The sequence below is a fragment of the Melanotaenia boesemani genome, chromosome 15 (genome assembly GCF_017639745.1).
Source record: "Melanotaenia boesemani isolate fMelBoe1 chromosome 15, fMelBoe1.pri, whole genome shotgun sequence".
In the NCBI taxonomy this organism is placed as follows: domain Eukaryota; kingdom Metazoa; phylum Chordata; class Actinopteri; order Atheriniformes; family Melanotaeniidae; genus Melanotaenia; species Melanotaenia boesemani.
The window spans coordinates 6989672-7016577 of NC_055696.1; the positions used below are offsets into that span (position 1 = coordinate 6989672).

Consider the following 26906-nt stretch of genomic DNA (forward strand, 5'->3'; position numbering starts at 1 on the left):
TTCACGATAACGCCGACAGGTGGTGTGTGTGCTGCATGCATAAGACGAAAATACACACTGTACCCTGCTATATTAGCCACCAAGGAGCTTCTTAACTCTAGCAAAATAAATTTTGCCATTAATTTTGAGAGAAGAAAAATGACAGTCTGTACAGAGAATTGATGAGAGCATCCCCTGTGCAAAGCCCGCAACGGCTGGGTTGTTTGGTTTCTGTCCGTCTTTGAATTAAAACGAGGTAAGTTGTAAAATGGCGGATAGCTAACGTTAACATCGAGAGAGTTTGTCATTGATGCTGCTGTATTTGGGAACTGACCAGGCACGTGAGAGAAGTGTCACTTGCAGTAATTATCATAGAAATATCTCTCTATCCGCATAACTTAAAATAAACGCAATAAATAATTCCGTCATGCGATTCCAGCTAGTTTCTGGTATGCTAACGCTCTTTTTAGTCAGCTTCTGCTAACGGTAATGCTAGCCAAGCTAGCAACTATTGTCATGTTGATATTATGTCAACATTCTAAATTAATTCCTTAACTTTACATCCCTAACTCTGTGCTGATATATTAGTAAAAAAAATGTTCAAGATGTAGTTTACAGGTTAGACGCTGATTGCCTTGGACTAACATTTGTTTTCACTAGCATTGGGGTCGTTTTAGTCAGGTCTGCTTTGCCGTCATAGCCAAGACTGCACGTCAAACAGACATCAGAGTTAGCAGGAATCGCTGCTTCCCAAACATCTGTAACCGTGTTGTATTTAGGAAGTATACAACTGCGCCTGTCAGAAGTGATGCGTAATTAGCTAGTTTGAGGTCTCAAGCGACTTCGAAATTACTTACATGGTTACGTGTCATTAATGCTTATGGCAACGTTATGTAACTTATCCGCGAAAGTAACTACCATCGAGGACCTTTGACCCAGTATGCATTTCCTTTTAAGGTGTTATGTGTCCAAAGTCAGTCCCCTGGTCAATGCCGTACAAGAGCAAACCTGTCGTGTTTATGTGGTGGTATTACTATCCGTTTTTGTAAACACTTCCCCGCATGTTTCTACTCAGTCAAAATACTCGTTGTAACGCTCACTGTAAGTCACTGACAGTTTTTCCAAGCCATAATAATACGCTTGACTTTTTGCCTATTGTATGGCATTGCTTTGGAAATTTCTTGATATTCTCGTTCAAAACATAAACTTTAAGTTTGTATATAAATACAGTGATGTAACAGCTTCATATAAACATACATACTAAGAGGACAACATAAACGTTGTCTGTGGGTGTGTCAACTAAGTTTAACACTATGCAGCCAGTTTAATATTTCCCATTCCTAGAAGACAGGACTCCTGTAGTACTCCGTTCTTCTCACAGAAGAACATACATGGTAATATTTTCTGTGATGCAGTGTACAGAATCAAATATTAATTTTCTGCTCTGTTTTTTTACACTAAACCTGATAATCTAACTTTACTGTAGGTTCCAAACCTTTCTCCCTCCACTTGGCCTTTTTTAATTTTTATTTATTTATTATTAGATGCATTTCCACCCCTTGGCTGTGAATGTGTTAGGGTGAGAGTTCTGATGGATTCCATTAATGTGTGACAGGAAAAACATGTTTTGGGGGGGTTGTTTGATTTTTTTTAAGCAGCAGTCAGTAAATGAGACTATGCAAAATGCAAAAATGAGACATAACAATCTGATTTTATATGATGAGATTTGCTGGGTCACTAAAGGGAAATAGGCTATCATTAATATTCATTACATCTGGGCCTTACTTGTTTATCAAGTCAAAATATCTGCTGTAAAAAGACATTTAATAATCCAAAACAAAAAAGAGCAACAGATATCTTTGCAAATATGATGCATTTTTTCTTGATAGCTGGATTTTAAAATAAGTGCACAGTGATATCAGAACTGCCTGTGATTTATTTTTTCCCCCCATACAGCTGACCTCTTAACAAATCAGGGAAACACAGGTATTATAAGATTAACACCTGCTGTTTATCAGCACCAGCAGACACAACATCAAGATGCTTAAACTAAAAGCAGTTCAGTTATTCTAACTATTATTATCTCATAACTGATTTTTAATTTTTTTAATAGACTGGATGTTAATTTTAATAGCAATGACATGTATCTTTCATGTCAGTTTTGTCCTGTCATAAGAAATATTGAAAATAAAATAAAAACAGGGTTCTATTTAATTGAATCTTGCTAAGTTGGCAAATTCCCCCAGAACTTGAATGGCCCATAGCAAATATTATTTTGGCTATGGGTCTTTTTGCATGTCCACTGAGGTGTAAGGGTGCAAGAACACAAAACAGATGTGAAGAACTAGTGCCTGCTGGGTCTCTATGCATAGGCAGCATCTGGGCAAACAAAGAAGCATTTGAAAACACTACCATGTCATTTTAAAAACAAATACAGAAAAAAAACATGCAAGGGTGTGCTAATGTCATACAGAGTTGGTCTCTCTTGAATGGTGATTAGCAGTTAGTCTTCAGCTGCTTTAGGCCACATGTTGTGAAAATATTGCACGTTTGGAAAAATGAACTTGAAATGAAAATACGTTGTTTAGGGTAGATTTGGACTAATAAAGTTTATACCATGGTCTGGGTGAAAACACGATTCTGACTGGCTGGAGGGTGTCCATTAAAAAGTGATAATGGACACATATGAAAGAAGTTCTGGTCAAATAGACTAAACGGTAGTTGGTAACCGTGGCAACAGAAACTCAGACGCCGGGCTGCAGACACGCCAGATCATGTCAGGTGTCATGGTCCACAAACGTTAAATCTCTGTCCTTCAAACGCCACTATGTACATGCCAGTATCGTTATGAAATGTCACGATCAACTGCAATGTTGCATTTAATTTTAAACAGGTCGTCGCCTCTCTTTCTGTCTTGATTGCCTTACTTACATTCTTGCTACAGAGTGAATGGTGGATAATATTATAAAAATGATTTAGGATAGACTTACTTGCTTGATACATATTTAATGATCAGAGTAAATGGTGGATAATATTTCTTGCAATAAAAACGATTTAGGAAACTATCTGTGAACTTTGAAAGAAAATGTCGCATCATCCTCTGGACACACACAAGCTGTAAGAGCTTCACCCGCCCTCTGAAATGATATGTTGTATCACGTAACATAACGTTAAGCAATCACCTTACCTTCCCTCCACTGATCAGGTCTAATACGACAGCTGCGGCCGACCGAGCTGCAGGTTCTGTGTCAGAGCTGGGTACCTTGGCAACATGTCACAATGAAATAGTCCACTCAGCCGCTTCTTGTGAAAAACTTACGATTTTAATAGTAAAAAAACAACATTAACACATTAATAATTTATTTAATATTTTTTCTTTTGTAAGTGACCATGGTATAAGCGGGATAATGCCCTTTGAGGTGTCCATTATCATAAATTAATGGACTTCACGGAGGCAACCATCCTCTGCCCGCATTGGACGGTACACGTCTGCGCGTCGTCCATTAATTTATGATAATGTGATAATGGACACCTCGTCGGGCATTATCCCTTACTTATTGAAGTGTGAACGCCTGTTCTTGCCAGATTGTTGCCCCCCTTCTTTCTGTGGATTAAACTATAACTGCTGTGTAACATTCAGTGCATTATTTCAAAAGAAAAATGTATTAACCACCCAACTAAACCTGAATAATCAAAACCAACACAAAGTATGTAAAATTAGACTTCAGAATCTTAAGAATTTTTATTAATCCTGGAATCCTGCTGTGTAAATTTACCAGGGAAAAATTACATATGTAGCAGTAACTCTGTTCACACAAATTAAATCCACTGGGTGTCCACTGGCTGTAATTACTCCAGAAACATTGATTCTTAGTTTGCTCACAGCACTCTGACTTGCCGTGGGGTCCCGTATAACTCCAGTACAGTCATGTGCAGGCCTGTAACAATGGCATGAGATGTGACTTTGACCCGTCAGTCTACTGGGCATAAATTTGATCTTCAGAATGGATTCCTTTCTTATTCTGACTGGTATTTGTTTGCAATTATTTTGTAACATGTACATAATTAGATTGAGATGGGTTTTTGCTTTTCTTAAATACCCACTCTGCTCCAGCTGCACTGTCTTTTAACAAGTTTAAGCATAGGGAAAAATAACTAATTAATTCTAGATGAAAATTCTAACATTTTACATGTTTCTAAGCAAATCACTGAACTTTACAGTAGCAGGCCCGAAACTTTCGGTCTCTCTGCTGCTGGAGTTAGGCTCCATCATGGATCTGAACCCTGTTTAAGGCCAGACTGAAAACCCTTTTTTTTTTTTTTTTTAGATCAGCCTTTGACACGATAGTGGTGTCACTTGAGAAACTTGTGATCATCACAAGTTTATCATTTATAAGCATGCTATGTTTTTATTCTTATTTTTATCTCTGTCCAACACATTGATCAACTAGGGTTGTTGTAAAGTGCTTTATAAATAAAATTTGATTTGATGATTTGATTTAAATTTGCTCGACTCTGGCTTTATCAGATTTTTGAGCCATAATGATACCATAGCAAGGCTATCTACATCTGCTGTCAAGCTTACAGGTACTTGAGTTCACCGGAAGATAAATCATCTGGAGGCAAGCTGCCAACTGTAAACACTGTATTGAGGTGTGGTGTGCTCCCTCTGACTATAGACAAGCATGAGTTCCTTTGGAAACAGGAATGATGAATCTTAAAGCAGTTTTGACTCTTATACTCGGTCCATTGATTGAAGATGGACACCAGCTGTTTGAAAATTATAATTTCTGGCTGAAGAGGTGGCAACACTTTCTACTCATCTAAATAAACCACTCCTTAATAATCACAAGACAGTAAAGGGTGAAAATGTGAATAAATTCTTTTTTTTTTACAGATTTTTTGAAAATGGTTTTAGGTTTATTCTGCATTTGAATAATAACTCCTTTTGTCCCTTCCCCTTGCATGTCTTCCTTTAAGTCTCCTACAGTATATGATTATTATTGTTCGTAATATGATTCTTCAATAAATTTCTCTTTCTATGTGTTTTTTTTAGGTGTTGCTGAAGCGGTACTTTTTGCTTGGGGACCAGAGCAGTTCAGCACTTACAGAAGTTCCAGAAAATGTTGAAGAAATGATAGCAGCGCAGGATTTGCACGCAGAGTTTCAGTTTACTCAGTAAGAAGAGGATGTTTGTGGTTGTTGTACACCAACATTGTTATGTTTTCCTTCTGACCACATTTGTTTGTGTTAACTTTTCTTGGTAGTTGTAATGCATTTCTTTGTTATGCACAGAGAGACAGAATCACAGTTGTCTTCAGATGCTGACTTTGAGGATCCAGATGGGAAAAATACAAAGGCAGGAAAGGGAATGGTATGTTTCTCAATTTTCTATGCCAGATAATGAGCAGAAAGGCTCATACAAGCTTGCAGTACATTACACCCCTCATGCAGTGGGTGGAAGTCAATAAAACAGCCTCTTTTTGTTTCCAGTGTATTGCAGGGCTCAGAGTGTGATTTTATACTGCAGCTCACTTTGACCTGCAATTAAGTTAATACTAAATCATTGTTTGCACCAAATGTCTGTAATGTGATTTTAGTCTCACTTATTTTTGATTTACAGTAATCAGATACTGTTTTAAGTCTGCCATGTCACTGCTGTTGAGAGTTGTGATACCATAATAAGGCTTTCATTTTCTATCAAACACCCTTCCTCTCATCAGGGAGCGAGGAGGGGGAAAAAGGCCCTGGGAGACAAGACCAAAGGTGGGGGACCAGGCAAGGTCTCTGGGCTTGGCTGGGTGAATGGCCACCATCAGGAGAATGGGATGGAGAATATGACCCTATTTGAGGTGGTTAAAATGGGGAAGAGCGCCACACAGGTGGGGGCACTACTGTATGTTTTTATTTTTCATTTTAAACTTTCAGTCTGTTCTGGCGCTGAAAATGTTTGTGGTAGTGTTATTTCTCATCTTGACTCAGCTTAACTTTATATAACACTTTATTAAACATGTATTAGGAATTCAAAGTGTTTTACAGAGCAAACAAAAACACAAAATGATACACTTAAAATAATTCAAACAAAATTAATTCAGTAAAGATTAAAAATTGACAATAATAAAAGCAAAATGCAAAATAGAAGCACTCAGAGGGCACAGACTTCTGCCAAGCCATTGTAATTGTTTTTCTTTTGTCAATGATTGTGGCCATTATTTTTTTTTATTTATGAGTTGGAAGCTTTAAAATGATCTCAATCTCCCCATGGAGAACTTCGCTAAAACCACCATGGTTACTGTAACCAACTATTTCATGGTATTTTTTGGCACAAATACCATAAGTTTTAAACAGTAACATAATAAATGTTTTACTCACCAGTCACAAAATGATCTGAACAAATTATCGAATATTTCAGACTCCAAGGTGTAGAGTCAGCATTGACACGCTTGATAGCCACTAGCCAGTTATCACATCCTTCTGGGCTTTTGTGTCTTTTCAATGGTTCGAACAACGATCTCTTGTTGTTTGTGGAACTACTATGTTTTTGGCAGCCAACCACAACACAACTATTCGGCATATTTAAAGGAAACTCTACGAAAAATCTATTAAGAAAAGGTCTAAGAAAATCTATTAAGATCAATGCTGAAAACCAAAGGGTGTTACACTTTAGCAACCTTTTGTTTTCAGACGAAAGACCTGGATGTGATAAAGTTCCCTGATGTTTACAGATGTGTGCACCTGCACTGCGCCTGTAAGGAATCCTTTAAAAAATCTCTGGATCCAGGCAGTGATCCGGACCACCCCCAAAACTGAATCATTTGTTCCTAGGGCTGGGCGATTAATCGATAAAATCGATAAATCGAATTTTCCATTTCTGACGATTTATTTTTATGAAAATCAGGATTTTTTTCCATAGTTAGCAGCAGACTTAGCTCTCCCTCCACACCAGAACGGTGTTTGTCTGACAGATTTTCAGTGATGCTCTCTACGAGATGCAGAAGTCAACTTTAGCCCACAAACTCAAGTTAAGAGACAACCTTCATCAGGGGAATTATTTCTGCAATGGATCCTGTATGTTAAAGATCCAAATGGAAAGAGATCATGGATACAGTTGTGTTGCATACTTCTATGTAAGATATGAAGCCGTTTATATGGTGGAAAAGTTATGACATTATATGCTTTATTTTTGCTGGCATTCATTTATATGAATAAATAAATGTTTTTGATAAGTTTATTTATGTTTTGTAAAAGAAAGGAAAAAAATCTGAGATTTTATTTTTAGGCCATATCGCCCAGCCCTATGTGTTCTTTATTCCTTTTGGAGATTTCCTGAAAATTGAATCAAAATCTGTGCATCACGTTTTTATTTATGTTTCTAACATTTATGTTTCCGCCTTGGCAGAGGTAATAACAGTGAATACCAATATAAATGGTGATAAAAGCAGGAATTCTTTTATCAAAATACCAGAGAGCACAAAAGCAATAAATGAACAGAAAGCTTTCTCAACAATTCAGTATAAGTTTTAAGCCTCATCTTTAAACCTGGTAGTTTCTGTGTCCTGCACATTGACTGGCTGATGGTTAAAAGAGAGGCATGTAAAACTACAAGATCTCTCTCATTCTGGTCCTGGAAATTCGAGGAATTGCAAGGAGGCCAGCACTCTGGGAAGAAAAATGTTATTGTTGTTGATAGGGAAATATAATATTGTTTATACAATATGATGTATTCTACTCCCAATTTTACAGTAAGTCATTGAAGTGATGCTGTCTGTTGGCTTATACTTTAAAAGCAGACCAGGTCATAATGGTTAAAGTAATTCAGCATTTATATTTAGGTTTTACATAAATTACCTTATGCAATAAATACCTTATGCACCTTATAAATTACCTTATAAATGTTGTGCTTTTTTTCCTATATCTTTTTTTATTAGTCTGTTGTTGATGACTGGATTGAAGCCTATAAACAACACAGGGATATTGCTCTTTTGGACTTAATCAACTTCTTCATTCAGTGCTCTGGCTGTAAAGGTAGGTATCTGACATGATGCTTGTGTGATTGAAGCAAATCACTTCCCTAACTTAGCTGAAATCGTGTGATTCTTTATATAGGCGCTGTGAGTGGAGAGATGTTCAGACATATGCAAAACTCAGAAATCATCCGAAAGATGACAGAGGAGTTTGATGAGGTAGTGTGAGCTTCTGTCTTTCTTTTGAAACCAGGTATCATGAGAGATGTTTGTCAGTATTTAAACTGATGTAGTCTTAACCTGAACATGCTTGTTTGTCTGATATCATCAAACAGGACAGCGGTGACTATCCATTAACACTCTCAGGACCACAGTGGAAGAAATTCAGGATAAACTTCTGTGACTTCATTGCAGTCCTTGTACGACAATGTCAGTACAGCATCATTTACGACGAATATATGATGGACACCGTCATCTCACTTCTCACCGGCCTGTCTGACTCACAGGTCAGGGCCTTCAGACACACAAGCACACTAGCAGGTCAGTGTAACCACGGTGCTGTGCATTTCCTCTCCATGCATCCGTATGTTTGTACTGTTGTTCTCAGGTATATTTCTCCATTAGACATGTTGAAATTTTGTTGTCTTCACTAGCCATGAAGTTGATGACAGCCTTGGTAAATGTTGCTCTGAACCTCAGCATCAACATGGACAACACACAGAGACAGTATGAGGCGGAAAGGAACAAAGTTATTGCTAAAAGGGCCAATGACCGGTTGGAACTCCTATTACAAAAACGGAAAGAGGTGAGGAAAAAAATGTCAAACACAACTTCACTGACAATCAAAGCTGCAGAGTTAATGGATTTTTAGTTGAACTGATTACAATTTGGCTTTCCACAAATAAATGAATGCAAACTAGAAACAAATCAATCCTCTAAATTACTGTGTGATCCAGAGATTAGACAGGATCATAATATAATCGTCAGAATAGTCTAATTTTCTTTTCATTTTTAATAATACACTATTTAGCCTCTTGATTGGATTTGTTGCTGTCACTTCTGTGTCAACATAAAGCAGATAATAGACACGCAGCCTATGTTATTGCTTCCCTGCTGTGATAGTGGACGACTGAACAACACGAGAGCTGTTATGCTTAAAAAAAGTGAAACATAAGCAAGAAATTACAGGAAATAAAGTGAAACTGACTCAGCTGACTTGCTGTAGCCTTGGTGGATTTGAAACTATCCTCCTGGTCTGAAAAGACTTATTGTAAAAGGGGGTGCTGTCTTGTGGCTAATCAAACTCATCAAGACATTCAGCTGCAACTGTTGTTAGGTTTTGTGTCTTTGCCTCAGGCAGATGACTTGGTATTGTTGTTTTGCAGTTATAGTTACTTGTTACCTTGCAGCAGTTTGAAATATACTACAGTATTCATAAATTATAATTACATCCACATAAATGTGTAATGAACACAATGATTAACTTTCAGTACTTTGATAAGTATATTCTGATGATAATACTTCAGCTTTTCATTTTTAGTGCAGGACTTGCATAGTAACATGATATTCTGTCTAAATATGCATGAGTTGGTTGCACACGAGAAGAGTCTTGCCATATAAAAAGGACACAGTATGTTACTTTTTTTTCGCTGCTTTGAATATCTGTTCTTCTTTTCTCTCACCCTTCCTTCGTCTCATCCTTTTTTCTCTTCTGGCTCTCCGTGCTCTCTCTCCTGCATGTATTTGTCTGTGAATGTGCCTGCTTTTCCTGAGGACCAAAGAAATAAGTCTGTTTTTCCTAAACCAAATGCTCGTTTTGCTCTTTATTGTTGTCTCAAGACAACAAATAAAATAACTTTATTTGCATTTAATAATCACCTGGTTTTGTCTATTTGATATTACAAATTACTAGTTTTCTTTCTGAAAGCTCAGTTCAGCATCTGAGCGGCTGAAACTTTCCCTAGATAGCTTGTCACATTATTCATGTTAAATCTAACGTGCTATGTTAAATCACTTTCTCCTTTTATTGCTGGTTAAATATGTCACTGATCTTCTTTGGCAACTGTTCTATTAATATTTTGTGAACACGCATATTTTCCTTTTCGTCCGGTGAATCTTGCAGAAACTCTCCTCTGCTGTCAACTTCCTAAAGAGTTTGTTCAAATCTGCATTTTGAAATAATTTTTATAAGAAACTCTAGTAAGATGCATTTATACAAAGGAAACCTGTGGATGGGGAAATAATTACATAATTAGTTTTTCCTGCAAAACCTAAGGGGGGGATTTTTATCATGACGTCATTTAAAAAACAAATTAAACAAAATCATGTTTTTTTTTTTTTCCAGCTTCAAGAAAATCAAGATGAAATTGAAAACATGATGAATGCCATTTTCAAGGGAGTGTTTGTTCACAGATATCGGTACGTTGATTCCTTGACACCTTTGCTAGAACTCATGAGTCTCTAATCTCACTGATAAAGAGACCTTTTACTATTCACTTATGGCATTTTGGCACCCTCTAGTGTTAAGTTACTGTCATTGGTAGTATGAGTGCATACTAATTTTAAATAAATTTGACCAGTTGTGTTTACCAAAGAGCGTAGTATGAGCTAATGGCTGAACTGAATTCATCTTTGCCTTTTCCAGAGATGCAATTGCAGAAATCCGAGCAATTTGTATTGAGGAGATTGGAGTGTGGATGAAGCTGTACAGCGACGCCTTCCTCAATGACAGTTACTTGAAGTATGTAGGCTGGACAATGCATGACAAGGTGAGTGAACAGAAAAGACAGATGTTGACAATGATGCATAATTATGTAGCAGTTCTACAGATGAAGAGTCATATTAAAAGGGAATAGGGTAGTTTGGATTTTTTTAATAGTTTTGTTGAGAGTGAACAGTTTGTTATCATAAATGTAAAAGACAATTTCAAGCTTTCCACATTGTGTCATGTTTCAGACTGATCTTTTTTTCTCATGAGTTTATTGTTGATACCAAAATGAAGAAAGAAACAGCTTTTTGAGTTTCTGTTAACCTTTCAGTATTTAAATCCTTTTGATGCTTGCGGCTGAACTCAGGTGCATCCTACCTCCATGAGTGGTTGCAGTTACCTGACAACTTGATTAAAGTCAAGCTATGCCAAAGTGGATTTACTAAATATGATTAGGAAAAGTGCATAACTGTCCTTATAAAGTTTCACGGCTGATGGTGAACATTAAACTGCCATGAACCTACTTGTAGGCATGTCTTTCACTACTCCAGTAGCCATTTAGAGAAGTTACAGTCCAGTTAAACAATGTTTTGTTATTGATTTTTTTTTGTTTGTTTTTTTTTTTTTGAAAGTACCTACGCTGGCGTAGGACCTGAAAAAGTCCCTACAAACTTTGGGTTTCCTCAGTTCTTGATGTGTGGACATAAAGGAGAAGGGTTGTTGCTTCCTGCTATATACAGTTCCTCTTTAGTTTTCTTGAGTATTTTGCGGATACATTGCCATACGTTAAAACCAAATATTTCAAAATTTCAACTCACTGTAGAGCACCCATGCAGAAGAGCAAATATTTTACATGGATGAGTTCCTTTGCTTTTGTCTACTGTAGTTAAAAAGGCTTGGTGAATTTTCAGGACAAAGTCTCTACAGTTATTTTCAGTGTTTTTCCACAGTTGCAGTTTACACAAGTACATCACAGCAGGGGTTTTCTGCTCGAACTGCGCTGTCCTGGCTGGAAATGTGAGGGAGGAGGTGCAGGAGAATAACTGTCTAGACTGCATAACAGGTAGTATAAAGAATGGGAATGCGACATCGCTGCAGCTTTTGCCACCATTTTGGGTGGACCCGGCTACTGTTTACATCTACACTGTCAGGTTTCTCACTAGTAAATTGTGTTTAAAAACGTGTATAAAACACGCTTTAAAAACAAAAAACGCCCATTTCACAATAAACTCACGAGAGGCGAAGAGTCGTTAAGATGCAGAAAAACTAATTATGAGTAAATTATTTCCTTAGAATCTGTTGAACAATGTTGAAGTTGAGGTTTAGATGCATTGCCACCAGTTTCAGTCTCAGACAGGTGTTTACCTTGTGTTTGGTGTAAGTTCGTACACCTGTCATTAATTTGAAAACTACCGATCGTTAAATGTTCTTACAACCATTTTACAAACAGACCTGCGAGTCTACAAACATTATACTGGAAATGATATGTTAATTAAACATTAATGTTGTGATATTTTGATTCTGAAATCAAATAAATTATCTGTTCATCTGTGTGGATTGATTTCTGATAAATTTATATATTCAGGGCATTTTAAAAGGAAAATACATATGTCTAAATATACAGGATTAATTAATTTAATGCTTCTTGCTTAAGCAAAAGGAGTAATGAAACTATGAAAGCGATCAAAATTATGAGGAAGTATATTTAATTACCACATTAAACTACTGATGTTATATCTACTCTGAAATATCTGAAGAGTAAACAATCCTGAATGTCTGACAGAACAACTCTTGGTCTCACATTAATTAGAGAACAACAAATGATCACAGTCTTGGTGAGGTAAGCGCTGTTCTCATTTGTACATGGAAGTGTCATCCAGATCAATACCGCTGCATTTAAAATCACATACTTATTACTGCAGCCAGTAACCCTTTCTACATAAATTCTCAGGTGTACCCCCTCACCTGTTCTCTGATCATCCAGTTCACCTAGCTGATACTTTGTAAATGCAGCCATGTTTATTTCTGCTCACATGCAGCCCAAACTGTCCTTTACATCCAAACCACGGTCAGTCAGAAGCACATCACTTGGAAGAATTTCTGCAGAAGTCCACTGTTCTCTGTGGTGTGTTTATCACTGCGCTGCATCCAAGACGGAAACGGAGGATGAAAATCTGCTGGTTAATTTCCTTTTTGTTCTCTGATCACAAAGCTACTGCTTCTGCTTCAGGAGTACACAACTCAGTGAAAAAATGATCATATGAAATGCTCGTTAGAAATTCTGAATAAGACCGATTAAAAAGACAACAGACCACTGCTGAACTGATGTAAACAAACCGTGGGTTCACCCAAAATTGGCAAATTACTTCCACAATTCTGTGCGTTGATGACGTTGGTGCACATTCTCTATATGATCCAGAACACCTAATGTTTGCAACATCAAGCAGATGAGGCTCCTTGTTGTGTTAATATGAGCACTGCATGTAACTGTATCCGCAATAGCAGGGAGTGAGTGTAAAGCAGCATGTAGGTCAACATAAAGGACAAACACTTACCAACACACAGGCGTACTTGTCTATGAATAAAAAGTTAGCTGACATGCTGTTACATTGTCTCACACACTGATGATCCAGAGAGTCAACTGGGAACCTGGTGGAAAATCTCTGCAGTTCATTTTGCAGACATTTGCATTTTCACATGTCACCAGTACAAAATATCTGGAAATCATTTCAGGACTCCAGTACATATGTGGAAGCAGCTTAAAAGATATACTTTTATGAAACATCTGAAGTGTCAGAGCATTTGTTCAGCACTGTAAATCGTCATGTTGTTGGCACAGACACATGATAAAGGTTTTTGAGTTCTGAATTTCAAATACAGTAAATATTTATTTCATCTGTGCTCTCATCCTAGCAAGGAGAGGTGCGTCTGAAGTGCCTGACTGCTCTGCAAGGCCTGTACTACAATAGAGATCTCGGCTCACGACTGGAGCTCTTCACAAGTCGCTTCAAGGTGATGGAAATGTGCACTTATTGCATATTTATATGCAGATAACAAAAAATAGTAAATAGCTTGATTTTAACTTCCTTATTCCAGTAACTAATGTTAACGGAGATTATATTCAGATTATATATGAAACACTATATATAATGTCTAACAGGATCGCATTGTGTCCATGACCCTGGACAAGGAATATGACGTTGCAGTGCAAGCCATTAAACTCCTGACTCTTGTCTTGCAGTGAGTAACTTCCACTCCTCTTAAATAGAACGTTATGAATATAATCTTCTACTTTTATATGAGTTCTGAAAATAAAACTTGAGAGTCCTCTTGATTTATTAACCTTTTAAGAGAGATTACAATTTTACATTTTGGTTCATGTGGAAAAACCATCGGCCTTACAGATGATGTCATTTGGATTTGTAATATTCATAAATGCCAATTTACTGTCATCCTAAATGTCTTCCTAATTCCCAAAACAGGATTTTTTTACACTTTATTTTTCACAAAATTATTGCAGAAAGAATCATTTTAATAACTAATTTATTTATCATAAAAATCTTTGCATTTTATCAAACAGGAGTAGTGATGAGGTTTTAACAGCAGAGGACTGTGAGAGTGTGTATCATCTGGTTTACTCGGCACACCGACCCATCGCTGTTTCAGCAGGAGAATTTCTCTTTAAGAAGTGAGTATTGCAATATCGAAGTAACATGTTATGTTAATAAACTGAAGATAAAACATCTGGACTGGTGTTCTGCCAATTCCGCAGTATCCCTGTAGCACTGTTGCTTCTCAACAGGACATCAGATATTTATTATACCTGCTGCCTTTATGGCATATTTTTAGCAGCCTTTCTGTTGTGCTAATTAAAGGCTCTTCAGCCATCGAGGTCCCGAGGAGGAGGGCTTACCCAGGAGGGGCCGACAGAGCCTAAATGGCAGCCTCATAAAGACTACAGTCTTCTTCTTCTTGGAGAGTGAGGTGACAGAAAGATTGCACTCATCTTAATAGAATTGACTTATAAATAAAAATTGAACTGACTTTACTTAAGTCATAGTCAAGTTTATGAGCAAATATTTGATTTCCTTTACATTTATTGTTTTATTCTTATTTTAGCTTTGGATGCTAACAGAGAAATCTACTTTCTGTGTAATTTTCTGCAATTGCTTTCACATTTAATTGTTAAAGCTCCATGAACATGGAGCCTACTTGGTGGATAGCTTGTGGGAGTGCGCCTCAGAGCTGTTGAAGGACTGGGAGACCATGATCAGCTTGTTGCTGGATGAGCCCATGCCAGGAGAGGAAGGTAAGGAACCAGTGTACAAGCAGAAAGAATCTCTTTGCAATTTTCTTCCATTTTGATTTTTCAAGTTGGAGCTTAAATGAGCAATTAGCATGTCTTTTCATTGCAGTGTAAACAACTTTTTGGAATATGTAAAATATTTAATCTTTTTTTTTAATAGCCCTGAATGATCGGCAGGAGACAGCTCTAGTTGAGATCATGCTCTGTGCCATTCGGCAGGCTTGTGAATGTCACCCACCTGTAGGCAGAGGCACAGGAAAGAGGGTGAGTATCAGATCATCATGCTTGACATGATGAGAATTTACTTCCTCCCTTAAATGTTTTCATGTTAATGTTGATGAGATTTTGTGGATGGATTAGGTCCTGACTGCAAAGGAAAAGAAAACACAGCTGGATGATCGGACACGGATCACAGAGATGTTTGCAGTTGCACTTCCTCTGTTATTAGCAAAGGTGACTATGTGTGTTTGGCACTGTAGCCTTCTCAGGGTTGACTAATTTTAACAAGTATGCATTCTAACTACTAACCCACTTTTTCTTCTTCTTATAGTACTGTGTGGATATTGATAAGGTGACCAATCTGTTACAAATACCAAAGTACTTTGATCTTGACATCTACACTACTGGCCGGTTAGAAAAGGTTTGCCAGCTTTTACTTCCAAGATTTTTTGATACACCTGCACCTGTTAGGTGTCTGTTATATTCATTGTCAATGAGAAAAAAAATCTGGTTTTACATTTAGCATTTGGATGCATTGCTGCGACAAATCTGGGAGGTTGTAGATAAGCACACAGACACTGAAGTCTTGGAGGCCTGTTCTACTACCTACCACTATCTTAGCAACGAGGAGTTCACTATCTTCAACCGTGTGGACATCGCCCGATCGCAACTTCTCGATGAGCTGGTAGATAAGTTCAACAGACTCCTGGAGGACTTGCTGCAAGAGGTAGGTGCTCTGAGGAGTTTCATTAGTTTTGATTGTTTCAGAACATGTTTACAGGTTAAAAATCAAGGGTGAACTCCAGCTTCTCACAGGTTTTTTCCTGTGTGTCAGGGTGAAGAACCAGATGAGGATGATGCCTATCAAGTTCTGTCAACACTTAAGAAGATCAGCGCTTTCCACAAGTAATGCATCTCACATTTTGGTAGTTAAAATTTCTAAGTGCAACCTGTTAAAAACAGAAATATTTAGTAATCACTAGTTTTATTCAAACATTTAAAGAATAGATTTTGCTTTACTTGTGTGGTGTGTGATATTAAGAGTAACATTTGCATGAATGCAGTTGACATATAATTTTTATTTGCATTTATTGTCTTCACTGCTTCCAGTGCACATGATCTCTCAAAGTGGGATCTTTTCACCAGCAACTACCAGCTACTCAGCACAGGCCTGCAGAATGGGGACATGCCTGAACAGGTATTACAGCACTAACAGTGGAGTTCTCACCTCAGTGTTTCAGCAACTTCTCTAAATGCCGCTAGAAATAATCTAATTACTGTGACAGACTAAAACCCCCAGATAATGCTGTTTAGAGAAGAATTACTCCTGTTTGTACTGTTCATTGGGACAAACTGGCCCAAGTGCTTTGTGCATTAGGGAAGGAGAAAATCACTGATTTGAGTTGGTGGTCCAAATACAGACATTTGATATGCGACTGCATTGGTGACTTCAGTGTGCATCGGATACAGCTGCCATCTAAATGTGCAATGTATCTTTGCGTGTCTTCATCCATTATTACACTTATTACATAGTTTTCAGCACCCATGTTTTCGAGGTGCCTTGAATGCATCATCACTATCTTTTGGCATTTTGTTATTAAACTGCAGTTAACAGCAAACATGGAGGGAAGCGAGACAGCAGATGAAGAGGAGATATTTTTGTTTAACTGTTATTACCTTCACCAAGGTGGAGGCCATGTATTTAGTGGCGTTGGTCTGTCTGTTAGCAACATAACTCAAAAAGTTATGGATGGATTTTTATTACATTTTCAGGAAATCTTAGAAATGGAATAAGGAACAAGTGATTAGAAATGACTCTTTACCATGGGGAGATGGGAGTAATTTTGCCATTAGAGCTTCTAACAATAATGGCAACAATAATTAGCAAAAAAAAAACAAAGAAAAGAAATTACAATGGCTTGGAGGATGTCTGTGTGCTCTGAGTGCTTCTAGTATTGTTGTATAAATTTCAATGATTTCTGCTTTCACTGCTCAGTCACTAGAAGAGTGTCAGCTCAGGCACATCATTTTGGCAGATAGTATGGGCGTGGCACTATGATGGCATTATTTATGCAGTGCACATTGTTGGTGCTGGAAAATGCTTAATAATTAAGTTACATTTAATAAATTGTATGTTTTGTATTACATTGTAAAATTACAGACAGAGAACACTATTAGTCAAAGGACCTGAGAAACGGAGTGTTTGTGAATGGTGATTTCCTAAATAAATGTATGGTTATAAGTAAAAAATGAGATTGAAAACAAAAATAAAGAAAAAAAACATTTTTTGTTTTTGATTTGGTGTTAATTAGGTATAAAACAATCATCTGTACCATATTGAATTGCAATTAATATGAATAGTGAATTCTTTTAAGTTGGTTTGCTTAATAGAAAACAATGAAGTATCAAATACATCCTCCTTGTGTTGAATAGTTTTGAATCACATCGTAAATTGTATCAAATTCTGTTTTATAAAGTCAAATCGTTGTCAAATCATTAATGAATCGCATCGTATCAAGAACCGGGGTAAATCATATCGCATCGTATCGGCAGGAAGCTTCACTGCATCATTATTGTATTGTATCGTTGGCAGCGTATCGAGATGCATATCCAGTCGGTCTCAGTAGTGGGGATTCACTTCCCTGCTGTGCAGGCTCCACGGTTTCCGTCATGGCCTTTGTCCTGGAAGTACCAGAAGAAGTTGGTACATAAAAGAACTAAAGGCCAGTAACAAGTGAGAATAATCACAAGGGATAGTGGGCATATTACAAATAGCAAGGCATGGTACTACTTTTCCGCCAGCTAAAATGTTTGCTAGTTGCTTCGGTCTGTGATACAATAGGTCAGTCTGAAAAGTTCAGTACTAGCAAGCAACCTATTATAGAGAAGATGGACATACTGTGTCATTAAACCAATTCCCATCCCATGCTTGTTTACCGGGATAAAATATCTGGTCAAATAGCCTGTTTTTTTTTTTTTTTTTTTAACAAAGGAAGGTTCCTAATGGAATGAAATGACCTGTAAGTATCTAAGCAGCAGTGATGATATGATGCTCAAATTCTCTAAATTTAAATCTAGCAAAAGGACCTTCATTGTGTCCTTTAATATTTCAATCAGAATGGCTGCACTGGAGGATCATTTGTAAAAGAAAGCGGCAGTAACGTTCAAACTAACGATTTTTTCAAGTACAGTTCATGCCTGTTGTGTAACTGAGATTGTTTTTAAGTCTGTTTTAAAACACTAAGTGAAACGTTGTTAATGTCATTGTTTTTATTTTATTCCCCTCAGATTGTGATTCATGCAATGCAGTGCACACATTACATCATCCTATGGCATCTTGCAAAGGTTTCAGATGGCAGTTCGATAAAGGTATTAGTTATTAAACTTATTAGTATATTTAACTAAATAGTTGTATAATGGGAAACGGTGAGAACTTTTGTTAAAAGAAGTAAACAAAAAACAGAAAAACCCTTTTACATATATACATTTTGAAAGTTTGATTTCCAAGAGTCATCAGCTGCAGTTATTATTTTCCTGCTTAATTTCATGTTTGCAATTTCAATAAATAACTACAAATTACTACTGTTACTACAGTTGTTACACGGTGTCTTAAAATACCAGACACTTTACTTGTTATATTTATTAAATGTTTCAAGAAAGATTTTTACTGCTTCAGGTTTTAATAATTCGCAGTCTCCTGAACAGTGATTTTAATGTGGATTAGCTGGTTGAGCATATTATACTGACTCTGTTTTTGATGTTTTTTTGACTGTTCAGCTCCTGTTTCTTCATGAATGTACTGTAGATTTAATAAATCTCCAAGTGATCCTAATTAATATCTTGTTGAATTAAAAGTATTTAACTATTTTAACTTGCTGGACAGTGAAACTAAACTTTTTCTTTCTTCTTCTTTTAGGGCGATATGGTGACACTGAGAAAGCAAATGAGAGCTTTCTGTTTAATATGTCAACGTTACATAAATGGCATCAACACAACAGTCAAAGAGCAGGTGGGACGATGATAAACCTGAACTTTCTTCCTTTTTTTAATGAAATGTCTTTCTTCACTACAATTGAAAATTTGATCAGTATTATTAAGTGAAATGTTGTTTATTCCAGGCTTTCACCATACTGTGTGATTTGCTACTGATCTTCAGTCACCAGATTATGTCATCTGGCCGAGAACAGCTGGAGTGTTTGGTCTATACACCAGACTCCTCTCTGCAGGCAGAGCTGCTCAACTTCATCCTGGATCAAGTTTTTATTGATCAGGATGATGACAACAGCACAGGTTGCAACCCATTACCCAGTGTTGTCCCCCTTTCATTCATTTGTTGTTTAAATATCTTTTTTTAACTTCTTTAATTTATTTTATTCTTTTTAGATGGACAACAGGATGATGAGGCCAGTAAAATTGAGGCCCTGCACAAGCGAAGAAACCTCCTTGCTGCCTATTGCAAATTAATCATTTACAATGTTGTTGAAATAGACACTGGAGCAGATATATTTAAACAGTACATGAGAGTAGGTGTAAATCATTTAGTAACCCAAAGAATTCCTTCTTCTCTCCTCTTTTTTTTTCTTACAGTTCTTCTTCTCTCTCTCCCCAGTATTACAATGACTATGGAGATATTATCAAGGAAACAATGAGCAAAACAAGACAAATCGACAAAATACAATGTGCAAAGACGCTCATATTGAGCTTACAAAAGGTAATGTTTGTAGAACAGATGAAAACTCAGCTAAGCTTCTTTTTTACTGTGTGGTACGACTTGAGTCATTTTTACTGTTTCACTGAAACTCTGCTTGATCACACTGGTGATGTAGATCTGATGGAAACATTATCCACCAACAAACACTGCATACACAAGTATAGAAGAGGTGGTGGGATTACTGTAGTGTATAAGAACATTTTCAGTTCAGAAGTTGGTAAACTTTTTGCAATAATCACAAAATTTGATGGCATCGTCATTTCTGATTCTTTTAATATTCACATGGATATTAAAGACAATCCTCATACAAGGCAGTTTATCAGTTTGTTGGAATCTTTTGATTTCTAACATGTCACCAAACCCACCCACATTAAAGGTCACATACCCGACTTGATTTTTTCCACAGATCTTGATGTCTGTTACAGATATTCTTGATGTTGCTTATCTGACCATTTCTGCTAATTATCAGAAGTAAACTGTTCCTCTGTCGTAGCCAGTACTAATGGAACAATCAATAAGCAACATATTGGGTCAGATACAGGTGATAGATTATCAATGAGTTTCTTGACTACACATCACCAGCACTTCCATAATGTGATGCAGTGACAAATTACTTATGTTTATCTGAAAATATTAACTAAATTTCTCCAGTAAAAACTGTAAATATCTGACTTTGCACAGACTTTATCAATGATATCAATCGCTGGATGTCCAGAAACTCTTTATAAATAAATAATGATAAAACTGAAATACTGGTTGTTGGGCCAAAAAGTCAAGTCATGTTTATTTGTAAAGCACATTTAAAAAAACAACCTCAGTTGACCAAAGTGCCGTACAAGACAAAACAAACAAAATCCCAAAAAAAAGTCAGACAGAAAAAAGATTTATCTACTTGTCTTCTATTTCTCTCAAATACAGTAAGCAAGTCAGGAACCTTGGTATTATTGTAAACAGCAATCTCAGTTTTGACAGTCATATTACAAACATCACCACAATGACTTTCTACCCCCTGAAATATGTATCAGAAATTTGAAAATTCATATCTCAGACTCTGGGAAACTGTTTCATGCATTCATACCGAGCCGGCCGGATTATTGTAACGCCCTTTTTGCAGGATTATCCAAACAATCAACTGGATGATTACAACTTATTCAAAATGCAGCAATAAGAATTCTAACTATGATACCAAAATTTGAACATTTCAAATATACTGAAATCCCTTCACTGGCTGCCTGATCAGCATGAATCACATTTAAAACCCTTCTACTGGTTCATGAAGCACTAAATGGCTCAGCCCCTCCATACATCTCTGACTTGCTCACTGTGTAAGACCCCATCAGGTCCCTTAGGTCTGCAGATGCAGGTCTTTTAGTTGTTCCTAGAATTAGATCCAAGGCCACGGAAGGTGCCTTCAGCTCCTGTTCTCTGGAACAAGCTTACCTGAGGTCAACTACTGCTATGTGTACATTTAAAACCAAACTTAAAACTTTAGTATGCTCTCAGGCTTTTATTTAATACTGTCCTGCCTATGTTTGTTGATATATACCAGCTATATTATTTTTTATATTCATGTGTGCATGTGCCAGTGTGTGTGTTTGTGTGTAAATTTAAGTCAAAGAATATGTACATATGCGTGTACTTTTGTATTTATATTTCTCATTCATTTATTCTCTCATTAATTTTGTTTACATGTAATGAAATGTTATATAAATAAAATGGCCATTTTAGCTTGTGAAACTTTCAAGAAAAATCATCTAATATAAAGTAGCTCTTTTGTTGTCTTTTCTCTGTAGTTATTCAATGAGATGTTGTCTGAACTTGGCTTCAGTTTCGACCGCTCATCATCAGCCTTCTGTGGCATAAAAGAGCTGGCTCGACGTTTCTCACTGACTTTTGGTTTGGATCAGCTGAAGACGAGGGAGGCTATTGCCATGTTACATAAGTGAGTGGTTGTCAGAACATAGACTAATAATTTTGCCAGGAATTCAGCTTCTGCTGTGACATATAATATGTTGTAATGAACAAATTTTACAGTTTGTATGTTTATATTTGTTTTAGGGATGGAATTGAATTTGCATTTAAGGAGCCTAGTCCTCAAGGTGAAGGGGGACCCCCACTTAATCTGCCGTTCTTGGATATCCTGAGTGAGTTCTCAAGCAAACTAATTCGACAGGACAAGAGGACAGTGTAAGTGCAAGACACAATTTGCAATGTTAACTTGGACTTGTTGATGAAAAAGGCTCTAACATTGACTCTCATCCGGACTTCCACAGTCACATGTACTTGGAGCGATTCATGACATTTCAGATGGCTCTCCAGAGAGAGGACTGCTGGCTGCCCCTCATCTCATACAGAAATTCCCTGCAGGCTGGAGGGGATGATGACACCATGTCGGTCATCAGTGGGATCAGCAGTCGAGGGTCCACTGTCAGAAGTAAAAAGTCCAAACCAGCTGCTGCTAGCAAAAGAAAATTACCCGAAGGTGAGCAGCTTCATCCTAGAGCTTTTTCTTTTTTTAAATTAAACTTAAGGCCTCCGTACAGGCGTGTGGCTATGTGTTAGACACAAGAGGATATAAGATTTTAACCAAAAGCAGACTTTAATGGGGCTAAATAGTATTTTAGCCCTGGGTCTGCATTTTAATTGAGCTGAAATACATGGTATACAAACCAAATCAAGTCCACTGAAGTGTGAAATGTCTCACCACACTGCTGCATAATAATAAAACAAAAAGCACAAACATATATATATACATACACAGTCAAGCCCAAAATTATTCATACCTAAAGTGGCATGTCCAGAATTATTCATACCTTTCTCAATAATCAATAGAAAAGCCTTTATTGGCTATTACAGCAATTAAACGCTTCCTATAATTCATGACCAGCTTTTTGCATGTCTCCACTGGTATTTTTGCCCATTCATCTTTAGTGATGAGCTCCAACTCTTTCAGGTTGGAGGGTCTCCTTGCCATTACCCTGATCTTTAGCTCCCTCCACAGATTCTTAATTGAATTCAAGTCAGGACTCTGGCTGGGCCACTGCAAAACAAAAAATATATATATCAAAGAGTGTAATGGATGTTTTTTGTTTTATTTTTTTTCTTTTAAGAGGAGAACAGCTGCAGCAGCAGTGATGCAGCTTGGGTAAACCGTGAGCAGAGTGTTCTGACACCACTGATGATGCATTCACCTCAAATCACGTCCACTGTACTGAGGGATCCAAAGAAGATGAGGCCAGAGGACAGCTACGTAGCTGCATTCAGCATGCCGACAGAGCAGCATCCTCATCAGCCTGTGCCTCCCCAACAGCAGCCACACCATCAACACCAGGCGTCCATAGACTACAAGTACTAAAAAGCTTTCTGCATTAGCTTACCTGGTGAACAGGTGTTGCTGTTCAGAATATCCTGTGCTACTGCAGTGAAACTATGTGTATTAAGTTTATTTTGTTCCCCAGTACCCAGGTTACTTGGATGTTAACACAGAGGCAACAGGCTGAAGCCCGTCAGCACCAAGAGCGGGTTAGCATGCACTACGCTAAGATGAGGAGCCACATGCAGCAAGCAATGTAAAACAGCACTTCTTTTTGGAGGACATTGAAAGCATTTATCAGTTTGTTAACAACTAACAAATTTCTTTTGGCACTCCACAGCCGGCGAGGTTCTGGATTAATGGAGGATGACGAGGAGCCGATAGTGGAGGATGTGATGATGTCATCAGAGGACCGCTTAGAGGACATCAATGAGGGCATGGATTTTGGCACGATGGACATTGATTTGGTAATAAATGAAATGTTAATTTGATATATACATGTATTAATTTTAATGAAATGGTTGATTTTGTGTATTTTGTATTCCCTACTCGCTTTTTAAATGACAAGCCGTAAATTTCCATTTTGTACTATATTTGTTTCATTTTGGGGTGCAGTTTTCTAACCGTACTGGTGCTTTTTAGCCGGCATCTAAGAACCGCAGAGAAAGGACCGAACTAAAGCCAGACTACTTTGATCCTTCTTCTATCATGGATGATTCGGTAAGCATTTAACTTCTTATTTTATATTGTTTGCTTCATTAGAAAAATATTTTTATTATATTATGTCTACACTGGAAAATACTGAAATGACCTAAATTAGTCAGTTTGATTGCTGTTGAATGAAAGGTTGAGTTTTGTAGGAGAAAGAAGCTCCATAAAATCATTTTTGAAAAAGATGAAAAATTACTTTACTTTCAAGACATTATTATGACCTTCACTGTGTTTTTATTTTGAGTTCATCAGTAATATCATTTGTTTTTTAACTGTAATGATTAATATAAGTTGTTATTCACACAGTAAAATATCAAGTTGCTGGAATATTCAGCATCAAGTTCTCATCTGTGGATTTGAAAGGTGGCACTGAAATATGACTGACCTTTTCCTGGACAGACAACAGGCCAAGTCATCGATTGTCTTATTAAATTACTCAAATACTTTACTTTTAATCAGCTTAAGTGCAAGTTCTTCTCAGTTTTGGATTTGTCTGTTTGCCGGACTGTTTTCGTTCCTAAATAAGCAAAGTTGATTCTACAAAAAGTTAAAATACAAAAAGCTAAATTGCTGTATGTGTAAGCATTATTTTTTTTTAAATTTTGTGAATTAATGTTATATTTTTTATGTCTCTAGGTCCTCAATGTTTCAATGTTCTAATATGAATTGGATAAAAGGAAAATTGGTCATCAAAGTCCTTGGAAAACAAAGTGACCGTTCTCTGTGAAAATCAGGATGGAGTGAAATGAACTACTTCAAAAGACTTGTGAGACACCAACGTTTGCCTCTTCAACACTTTTGTTAATATTTAGAGGAAGAACTTGAGCTTGAATTTGATTCTGCTATTTTCACACACTGGACTTAAGTCAGACTGCAGAAGAGACTATACTTTTTTGTTAAATTGCCCTAAATGCAACTTGGTTGTCAACTTTCACGGGGCTGGACCTGTTGGAGTCGATGCTTGAAGCTGTTTGGGTTAATGTAAGAGCCAGTGCAGACACTGCATGGCAGTTTCATTGTCAAGGGGCTAAAATTCAGATTGGTATTATCTACCTTTAAACCTTTTCATTCAGTGGATTCAAAATTCTCTGATGTAAATACGTAGTGGCCAACATACAAGAGGGTGAAAATCATTTAATAAAAATCCTAAGATAGAATTTGAAAAGCCTTAGAAAAAAATACTACTTTCGTGATCCTTGTTGTATGCGGTTGTTATTTAAGACTATAATGATACTGCACTTTGTAACAGAGGTCGTTAATCAATTCAGTTGTAATTTTACAGCCATACTTCAAGAAATAGTTATAAACTGAAATCGATGTCTCTGATGCAATCTAAACTGAAACTAAAAGTAAGGTTTCATAAAAGCAGCAGTTATTACACGGCTACTACATGTTGTAAAGGGGGCCAGTGATATTATGTTCACTTGCTGTACTCGTAAACAGTAGATTTTGGCATGGCATGTAGCCATATATTGAAATATATACACAGTAAAGTATAATGTGAACCGGCGCGTAATACTGTTAAAAAGGCCTTGCCATAAATGGTAAATGAATTTCTGAGATTTCTTTGTGATGGTATTTTTTAGAAATGTGTTCTGCTTTTATACCTTATAGATAAGTTTGATTTATAGATATTTTGTAATGACAATCAAATGTAAATGAATGGTTTCTAATCATGTTATTTCACATAGATACTAAAATAATTCTTTTTAATAGAAATGGAATGGTGTTACTGTAGATGCACCCAGCTGTTTCTATTTTCTTTTCTTCTGTCACTGACTAATGGGTGCAAAGCTAAATAATTGCTTAAATGTAGTTGTATGACAAAATGGTGGCTGCATCAAAAATATTTTTAATATAGGAAACATTCACAAGGCCATTCATGAAATCTTAACCCAACTTTAAACATGTAATCTCTTTTATATCTTGATTTTTTTTCCATTTTATAATAACTAATATCTAAAACGCCACAATTGCATTTTTATTTATAGAAAGCATTTAAAAATTATTAAGTTGTGTGGCATTTTTTTGTTTTATTTTTTGTTTTGTATGTTTTTTTGTTTGTTTGTTTTTTCCAGTCTGCAGTTTTGCTGATGTTTTTGGTTTACCACTGTTACATATATGAAATATAGAATTACACTAAATTACAAAGTTTGAGACTTCTTTAGTCGACTATGACAGTATCAAAACTGTATATTATGTTATTACAAAGCTGTAATATATTGTGAATTGGTGCTTATTTTTCTTTTGCAGTTTCTTTATGTGTGAATTTTTGGTAGTGGTTTAAGAAAAAGAATGTTACTCTGACATTAACCCACTAATTTGCAAGTATGCATCCACTGTTCTGTTTCTCAGTGGATTGTTGTGATGATTCTCTTTCTTTGTGTATCGGCCTGGTTGGCAGAATCTGACTTTATGAAAGATGGTATGTTCATATTGTAGTTAAAAACAAGTCCTTAATTACTTTAGAATGACACCATAAACCAGAGAAGCAGATTGTGTAGTGTTGAAGTTAGGCGAATGAGAGTAGTAATCTTAGAAATGCCTGTAAATTCACATGAATTTTGTCATTATGGATCTTTTCTTTTTTGCATTGAACTGCTGAAATGTGCATACATCTGTATCTTTATACATATTTAAATATTTGCATATATTAAATTTGTGTTTTTATTCTATTTACAAAGTGCCCATTGCATCCTTTAATATTTGTATTTATGTCTGGAGATGTAACAGAATCAAAATAAAACCTCTAAAACTGTGTGATGATTTCATGACATGGCTGTTGATCCACAATCAGTAATTTTGTGTGTATGATTGAAAGTTTAAATAATATAAAACACGCTCTTTTCAGTTTAGTCTTAAAATGCTTAATGTTATTAGCATTTATTTGTGCTTACAATGAAGTCTCCATTAATCAAATGAAACAGAAAAAAATAATTTATCTCATGGGGAAATTGCAATGTAGTAGGGCTTTTGTTTGTTTTGAATGATCTGTA

General features: G+C 36.5%; 1 protein-coding gene across 1 annotated transcript; it reads left to right on the forward strand.

Annotated features, from left to right (window-relative positions):
- stag2a (stromal antigen 2a) lies at positions 1-26670 on the forward strand. The gene is made up of 34 exons (XM_042007964.1): positions 1-235; positions 5036-5157; positions 5275-5353; positions 5703-5861; positions 7908-8004; positions 8086-8162; positions 8279-8483; positions 8597-8748; positions 10288-10361; positions 10588-10711; positions 13564-13662; positions 13811-13890; positions 14231-14338; positions 14526-14634; positions 14842-14959; positions 15117-15220; positions 15317-15409; positions 15507-15596; positions 15699-15902; positions 16011-16081; positions 16286-16373; positions 18464-18544; positions 19092-19184; positions 19294-19465; positions 19559-19698; positions 19785-19886; positions 21680-21828; positions 21945-22073; positions 22160-22368; positions 22997-23234; positions 23345-23455; positions 23540-23666; positions 23842-23919; positions 24547-26670. The coding sequence occupies exons 2-34, from the start codon at positions 5114-5116 to the stop codon at positions 24568-24570; spliced, it is 3828 nt and encodes a 1275-aa protein (XP_041863898.1). The 5' UTR covers positions 1-235; positions 5036-5113; the 3' UTR covers positions 24571-26670.
- Positions 26671-26906: the final 236 nt, after the last annotated feature.